Consider the following 8,944-nt stretch of genomic DNA (forward strand, 5'->3'; position numbering starts at 1 on the left):
TCATTTGCACGTGAAGAAACTTTGTTCTCTCTGGGTGCCGCATCAACTGACTGAAGAGCAGATGACACGACGTGTGACTTGGTGCCGGGAGATGTTAAAAAAGTTTGATAAGGGACAATCTCGGTATGTGAACAACATTGTGACAGGTGACGAGACTTGGCTGTACTATTACGATCTGCCGACCAAGGCTCAAAACAAAGTTTGGGTCTTTGATGATGACGACACACCCGTAATTGTCAGAAAATCCCGATCTGTAAAGAAGAAAATGATAGCTGTATTTTTCAAATCGAGTGGAATTGTGGAACGTGTCGTTTTGGACACGCAGAAGACAGTCACAGCTAAGTGGTATACTGAACAATGCCTGCCTAAAGTCATTGGATCTATGAAGAACCTGCGGCCAAAGTCAAGAATGGACACCTGGTACCTCCATCACGAAAATGCTCCAGCTCACCGCGCCAAAGCCTGCACCGAATATTTGACCACGACAGGACTGAAACTTCTCGAGCACCCTCCCTACAGTCCAGACCTTGCTCCCTGCGACTTTGCACTATTCCCGCATGTGAAAATGAAGCTAAAAGGGAGGCGGTTTTCCAGTGATGAGGACCTTCTACGGGCTTGGGACAACGAGTGTGCTTTACTCCCTAGTGAAACTTGGCAGAACTGGTTTAAAGATTGGTTTCGGAGGATGGAGAGGTGTATTGAATGTAGAGGAAATTACTTTGAAAAAATTAAATAAACAAAGCTGTATTGCAAAACTTTCCTAGTACCCTTTGTATATTATTAGTTATATTTAGTAGTTTACAAAAATATACCCATGTAAATCTAAGCAGATGCCATTACAGATTTTTTTTTCCATGAACCACCTGGAACACTTTCGCGCACCCCCCAGGGGTTGCGACCAACCGGTGACGTGGGCGGTATTTTGATGTCAGTATGGATAAACGTCGTGAGTTAGCAGACTTTGAAAGAGGAATGATAGTGGGTGCCCGACGTATGGTCACTCTATCGAGGAGGTTGTACAGAAATTGCACTATCCCCGTTCGACAGTATCAAAGTGTACCGGGAATATACCATTTCCGCAATAACATCTCATCGTGTACAGCACTGTGGGCGGAGAAAAGGTGATGGATGAACGTGGCCGTCGATATCTGTCTCACATTGTTTAACCAACTGGAGAGCGACAGTGGCACAAATCACTGCCGATTTCTACGAGGGAAGTGCCAGAAACGTCTCCACCAAGACCATCAGGCGATCATTAGACGCAATAGATTACGGGAACCGCCGACACACCAGAGTCCCATTGCTAACAACACCACACAGGACTCTACGCCTGAAATGAGAGCAAGAATACCGGCATTGGACCGTGGATGATTGGGAGACGGGTCTCCTGGTCCGATGAGTCCCGTTTACAGTTATTTCGACCGGACGGGAGAGTGCATATCTGGCGGAAACGTCATGAAGCTATATATCTGTCATGTCAACATGGAGCTGTTCAGGCAGATAATAGTCAAGGGCGTGTTCAACTGGCACACTTTGAGACATCCGGTACGTCTAGACGCATCTGTGAACGGTCCAGGTCACGTGTCCATCCTTGCAGACCATCTGCATCCCTTCATGGTCATCGTACACCCACAGGGCAATGGACTCTTCCAGCAGGGCAATGCGCCTCCCCACAGAGCCGTTGTGACTAGAACATGGTTCAAAGAGCATTCCGCAGATTTTAACACCATGGAATGACCTCCCCGTTCACCAGACATGAACCCTGTGGAGCATCATTTGGATACTGCGGAAAGGTGCGTTCGAGCTTTGGATCTTCCATCCAGAGGAATGCGACGGAATTATACACAGCAGTGCAACAAGCATGGATGGAAATACTTATGGAATGATTTCATGAACTAGTGGACTCAATGCTTCGCCATGTGACTGCCCTTATCAGGGCGAAAGGTGGGCCTACCCGTTACTAAGTAGAGTAAGTATCCTATGATTTCTGTCCACTCGGTGTATACTAACGTCGTGTCTTCTACTACTGAACTCTAAATTCGGTCGATATATATTTTATATAAAATATTTTATAATATAATATTTTTATAATAATACTTTAATACTTTTATAGTAAATCATAAAAATATTTTATATATTTATTTATTATTAAAAATATCGGTGAGGATCTGTTGTTGGTTTTGTGGCGCAGTAGTATCATTAGCTATATTGCTCCCGTGCATTAATAATAACTCCATTACTGTATGGGTCACCAGTCGGAGACTACTAAACAGGCCTGAAAGTTCTATTTAGTTTCCGACATGAACTATGCTCCGGTCTACACAGACCAGAAGAATTTGCAATTCTTAATTATTAAAAGAACATTATCATTAACCGTATTTTCAAAATCACATGAATTCGAACCAAAATCAGGTCAATACAAACGTGTGAACTTACTATAATTTCGCACTGATCACTTGATCCTTTGGATGTTATGCAGATTGAAACACGATGATTAACTCACGGAGTGGAGGGAACTTACTCTCTTCTCCTCCTCCTCCTCCTGAGAATGGCTAAAAAATGTTCTTGTTTATACTCTGGCACAACCACCAGGTCAGTGGAGTTTACAATAAATCAATCAATCAATACAAATGTCAATCGTATTTAGCAGTCACGGACTTGAACTCCGGTCCACTCGCGCTCCTGACCACTCGGCTACGTGAAGCCTAACTACTGCTCCAACGAAGAGACCTCTGGAGAATTCCTCCAGTCTCCGATGTCATTCACACCCAGACCGCTAAATAAGTGAAAATTGGACAAACTATGCATCACACTCCCATGCAGAACCGACGAGGATTATATGCACAAAATTCTCTGACATTAAATGGGAAAACTCACGCCAGAAAGTAACAGTTAATTAGAGGTCACACGACAGATAGATGGCAGCAACAGTTAAAAGCAGGTTATAAACAGGCATGCATACTCAACAACAGGTAGATGGAACATAATTGGACGAGGAAGTGGCTTCTTTTACAAGAGGTGTAATAGTTGGTTGCCACACAGCGAATATGTTTATTCTCCATCTAGCAGCAAGATAACACTGCGATACCTATAATCAACTGATGTTCTTTACGTTAAGGAAAGTACGCTAAGGGAAGACAGTACATAACACAACCATTCATCCCAAATCAGACAGAGAAGTATTAATAATTCCCAGAGCATATCTACAGCTGAAACGAAGAAAGATGAAATCACAACGGTATCCTGAATGAGCTGATCCGAGAGACAGTTGAGGAACTGGAATAAGTGTAGGACCAATAACTATCAGAAAAACGCTCCTTTGAATGAGCTGCCATAAGCCCGAACTATCACCTTACCGCCTATCTTGGTGCTGAGTGGAGGCATTGGATATTATAGCAGTGGCAGAACACAGGATGATGAATCGCATTACAAACTCCAGGGATCATACTGACGCACCTGGGTGTGGGCTATGCACAAAGAACGGCTTTACTCAGTTTGCACAAGACCAACACTTTTACTCTAAGCACGAGAGGTATTAGTCCCGTGTATGGATTGAAGATTGAGAAGATGAACGAAGACACTTTTGACATTAGATTTGAATTTTTCTAGATTGTAATTTTCAGGAAATACGAATGAAGGGAGGTTGTTCAAGAAAAATGTAAAGGAAATGTAAATTCTAGAATATGGAAGTTGAAGGAATAAATGAGGAAAATGAAAAGTTGGTTCTGAGAGTTTGAAGTTAGACAGTAAAGGGATGCCAATTGGGGGGGGGGGGAGATTATAAAAACTAATTTAGGACGGATTTTAAATTTGTACAGAATGAGCAGCCGATGGAAAAAAAAAAAGTAACACCGAGAGCGAAAGAGAAAATCCAGTTTTATTTATTATTTTTAAATACAGAGGAAACAATAATGGTGATGTGCCTATGCTAAAAGGGATTCGAAGTCAGGGTAATTCCCTAATAGAGATATGTGATCTTGTCTAGAAATCTGAACGTACGAGCAGAAGAATCCGTTTTACATATAAGGCAGAACTGAGGTTTAGAAGGATGGAAATCAACTAAGTTATCTTTGCCCTACTCGAGAATTAACTGGAGATCAGAATTCAAGGAATTAGTAGTGATTATTCGAGAAGTTGAAGCTGTTTGTGCAGAGAAAGGTTTCTCAAATTGGCAGATGGATCACAATGTCAATGTGCTATCATCGGCAAACTATTGATAGCATTTCCGGTCAATGGAAAAAGGTCACAAGAGGAAAAGAGTGGGAGAAAGAACTGAACCTTGGAAAACACCAGCAATAGTGGAGAAATAAGAAGACGACCGTCTACCATCACCTGCAGTGATCGGGCGGTCAGAGAGAAAACTAGAGACCCAATTACAAAAAACATTTGACAAACAATACGAAGGAAGCTTATTTAGAAGACCTTTATGCCAAATGATCAAAAGCCTTTGAAATGTCAATAGCAGCTGTCAGAGTTTCACCAAACTTTCCACTGAATTTGTCAATAGAGGTATCACTAGTGGATCGACACAAAAAGAATTCATACTGGCGATCATACAAAGATGGTACGTTTGTAGATAGTTGGAAGTTAATGGTTTCTTCATTACTTTAGAAAGAGTAGAAATAATTACAATGGATCGATGGAAGCATTTTGTTACCCTTTTTAGGAACTGGCTGGATATGAGCAAATTTCTATGCAAAAGGAAAAACAATGGAATAAGAAAGTGGGGGAAGAATGGTAACACACAAGAGGAGTAAGCCCAGGAGTACATATTTTGAGAACAAGCCGAGAAATACTAACAGGACCTGATGTTTTCTTGGCATCAAGACTGTTCGATATGTGTAAATTCAACAGAAATGATACAGACTGAATACAATGCCATAAATTAAAATTATTTCTACCAAATAGAATTTGTACTGGTTAGATCTGAAAAGTATATAATGAAGTGGTTCCCTTGCCACATACGATTTCAGCGAATTTATCTAGTTCCACAAAATCAGTCTGCGTATGTTAACTAATGATGTCCATATTCATACACAGAACCTACATAGGTGTTAAATTCAGTAGAACCCGAATAAGAAGTTTTCCCCCATACTAGGTTTCCAGTATGGGGGAAAACTTACTATCATATTGTAATTGATTTCTTAAGTCCCAATTTCAACTCTATATACTGTAATGTATTATTTTCCTGCATAAAAAGTTCTTGATAAAGAATACACACTGTATTATTATAATGACGTTTTCCCACTTAATACGTTTTTTAAATATACAAATACTTTATTTTTAATTTTAAAAAATTAAACAATATGAAGATTTTGGTAATCGAACAAGTTATTGCATTTCAACTACTTCGTAGTAAACCACCGAAGTAGATGAAATGGCATAGTTTTTACATCACAATTGTGAATGCCTTCACAACGAGTTGCCCTGGTACTGCACTACCTCCAATAAGTAATGCTTCGCAATGGAGAAGACTAATGTTACTTAGTCTAGGCGGATACCACTACCCAGATTCCGCCAGAATCCACTGGCGAAGTGTTGCTTATTCGAGGTAGTTCAATATCAGGGAAACTCGTTGTGAAGGCATTCACAATACGCGATATCACAAAAACGATGCCATTTCACCTACTTCGATGATTTACCACGAACTAAAATGATGCTTGGCACTAACTTGTTCGATTAGTCAATTTTCTGTAGTCTGAGACTTTCAGAGCTAAATCCTGTTTAGTATAAACATTTTGATATAATGGAAGTGACGTATTGCAATTGTTTTCATCGATATCCATAACTGGATAGAGTCGACCACGTGAAGCAGGGTGATGCACATGCTATTAAGTTCTGAGGTTTAACTGTCAGTTCGAATTACTTAGTGGATTGTTGCTCTATTTTATTGTAATTGTTACCTATAAAGTATGTTGGAATTCCAAAGACGCTCATCCTTCCCACTTGGTAAGGAGTTTAATGAACAGAATCTTAAGCAATTAGAAATTCCGAGTTTAAAAATGTTTCCCATAGGCAGAGTGAAATATTTATAAATTCTGAAATAGTACTTAAAAATGATCTTTAACTTATTTTTGTGTATATTTTAATTTTTATTTGTGTAGTTAATATTTCATACCCTTGGGCCATTTTTTCCTTCTAAGAAGTTCTGAACCTTCGGTCTCTTGAAAAAACTTCTTATCCGGGTTCTACTGTAGATAGTTATTAATGAAATCTGGTGGCGCAGAGTGCGACACATTTCTAAAAATTACCCTAAGACCATCATCGCAGTCTTGAGATTATTACTACTGAAATTGCAGCTGCCTTGCTAATCACAAGGATGTCCTCCTTTATTCATGAAACGAGGACAGTCGTCTTCAAGGGCCAAAATTCTAACAGGCTCTATATTCAATCGAACATCTGGGACACGTGCTTCTGGAGATCCTACAACCTCGGCTTTGATCCTTTCCAAGGCTTATCACTCACACCAACACACTCGCCCTCTCTGATAGATTCCTTCCAAATCAAATACTCTACACAGTCAGTAAACCAAATGCTGACTTTGCATAGGTTTGTAAAAGAGTAAAAATACAGGGAGCTTATTCTCCTTACCACAGAGATCCCTCAAGCATAATCAACTTTATACAGAGCCCATAACACCACCCATGGGATTTGTCTGCACCCTTCTGCTTTTAATGACGAAGCGGCTGTGTATCCATAATACAGTTGCTCACCTGCATCTGCGGTTACGTATAATCGACTTCTGATACTTAATGAGCCCTTCTCCAAGGGACTGCAAACAGCTGTACATGCCAGCCAACCCATGGCTTACTTTTATGTGTTAGAATCCATTATAATTATTCTCACATGTCACTGTCCTATTAACGTAATTGTTATTTATGACTGCATCATTCATATTGTAAAATCCTTGGTTTTCTTTAGCTGTGAAAGGAGTAATTATAATCAGGAGTTGCCAGTTTATATCCTACATGAAGATTTAGATAGATATATATGCAACAAGATAAACATTTTGCATAATTCAGTTCACATAAGTAAGGTAGCATCCCACTTAAAATTATTTTTATAATCACGATTCATATCACTGATCACCATTTTCTGCCAACACGAGATTCGAAACCGATTGGACATTCAAGGTGCAGTTGGAATCAAATACTCCCGACACAATCAGCAAAGCCTCTTGGTGTATACAGTAGCAGTCTTTAACGTATTCGTTGGGAAATTTGAATTCAGGTAGTCAAAACTTTACAATGATCCACTTGGGACGATGATAATTTTTTTTTTTAAAAACGTTTCTTCCTGTTATGGCTATTCACAAATCTGACCATGCTAACTTATTTCTCTCCTTCTGCCCTTCGTCTGTGTCTTATTTGAGGTCATCATAACATCATTTACAAATCTCTATACGCGGAAATTACGCTCAATGCCATAACCTTGTCGCCTTTTGCTGCAGAGAACATACATATTCGAAATATGTCAATAGAACTATTTTTCCAGAGTGTTGGTTATGTCGGCGCAAAAGGTAACCCGCGTAGCTATGCATCAGTGTATTCTGTATGTAAACTGCGTGTATTCTAAAGGTCGCTTTACGAAAATGGGAGCTTTTCAGTGGGTTGGAACCCAACTACTTCCTCAATCTAAGTAGATATCTGGCTAGAGAGAAAAAAAACCGTTTTAATATTATAATTGTGAATAAAGTGAGGGAGGAGAACTCTACAGAAGTTTCAAGCAGTAAAAAAAGTACAAATTTAGAACACAAAGTAAATAAACAATGCGAATCGACAATATTAAAATTTCAGTGACTGTCTTTAACACTTAAGCTATTTTGATTCACAAACACGTTAAACCTAATAAAATTATTCCTAGACATAAATGCATCGTCATCACGGCACATCATCTCTTTTCTTTCTTACCTATGTGGGATCAGTCCGGTGGCTCGAGGCTTTGACTGGTATGGCAACTCCAAGAAATGAATCACTTCCAGTCCGTAGCTCAATGGCAGCATCGCAACCACGAACGCTAAAGATCCGTAACACCAGCAGTAAAAACTCCGTGAGCACGAACTACAAAATCCTAGCAATCACTAGCCACGGGAGTGCTTCTACAGAAATTGTCCAGATGGACATCCGCTGTTTATTCTCGAGCTTTCTTCCCAGCCTATTCGATATCGATAAACGTACGGGGGGAGGACACCCCACCAGCAGCGTCCGCACAGAGTCAAAGCTGAGCAGCAGGTGAAGGCAGGTGCCAGTAAGGGAGACAGAAAAACTGCTCGTGAGCTCAGCTTAGAGAGAGAGAGAGAGAAAGAGCGAAGCAACGCAAGCGTGCGCTCTCTCTGTACCTGTACAGCGCCGTGCATTGCTGGCAGACAGACTGGGAGCAGACGCCTGATGACCTTCCGCCGCCCGGCTGCTCGCTAAAATAAAGAAATGAAAAAAAGCTAGCTAAGTTCATTGACAGAAAGATGACCGAACTCATCTATTAATCTCTCCACATCAACAAATGTCATAACTGAACTGGTGCATACAGGTCGCCCCTGTCCGAAAGGAAAGGAAAATAAAGGATTACTACCACTTGACCTTTGATACTGGAGAGTGCCTGCACGTATACTTTCAATCCCCCCACTAGATGATGTTGCAGGTAGACATATTGCTTTCTGAATGACACTGCGATTTAGTACAACGTTGCTGTTTGTTTAGCATAGCAATGAAAAACCAGCTCTACTTGATATTAAAAACAGTGGACTGAATCCCTTCTTGTTTGTGGTTTGCGAACTCCAAGAGATTTACTCTGTTTGCAGCGAATAATTACTTCACCAATCCCCACGACCATTCTAATATATTCAAAGTGTTATGGACAGATTTACACTTATTTATTTAGCAGCAAATATCTTCGTGAACGCAAGGGGAGGGTTTCAATAATCTTAAGAGTTCCGCATAATTGGACA

General features: G+C 40.3%; 1 protein-coding gene across 1 annotated transcript in view; it reads right to left on the reverse strand.

Annotated features, from left to right (window-relative positions):
• LOC150079220 (uncharacterized) overlaps nucleotides 1–8,108 on the reverse strand; it is a 309,701-nt gene extending 301,593 nt beyond the window's left edge. Inside the window, exon 1 of the mRNA XM_090382453.1 lies at nucleotides 7,911–8,108. Within this exon, the coding sequence (XP_090238579.1) occupies nucleotides 7,911–8,002 (92 nt within the window). The 5' untranslated portion in view covers nucleotides 8,003–8,108. The remainder of the gene's footprint in view (nucleotides 1–7,910) is intronic.
• Between the last annotated feature and the right edge of the window lie 836 nt (nucleotides 8,109–8,944).

The sequence above is a fragment of the Mastigoproctus giganteus genome, chromosome 10, assembly GCF_048544385.1.
Source record: "Mastigoproctus giganteus isolate SK-2022 chromosome 10, ASM4854438v1, whole genome shotgun sequence".
Taxonomy (NCBI): Eukaryota; Metazoa; Arthropoda; class Arachnida; order Uropygi; family Thelyphonidae; genus Mastigoproctus; species Mastigoproctus giganteus.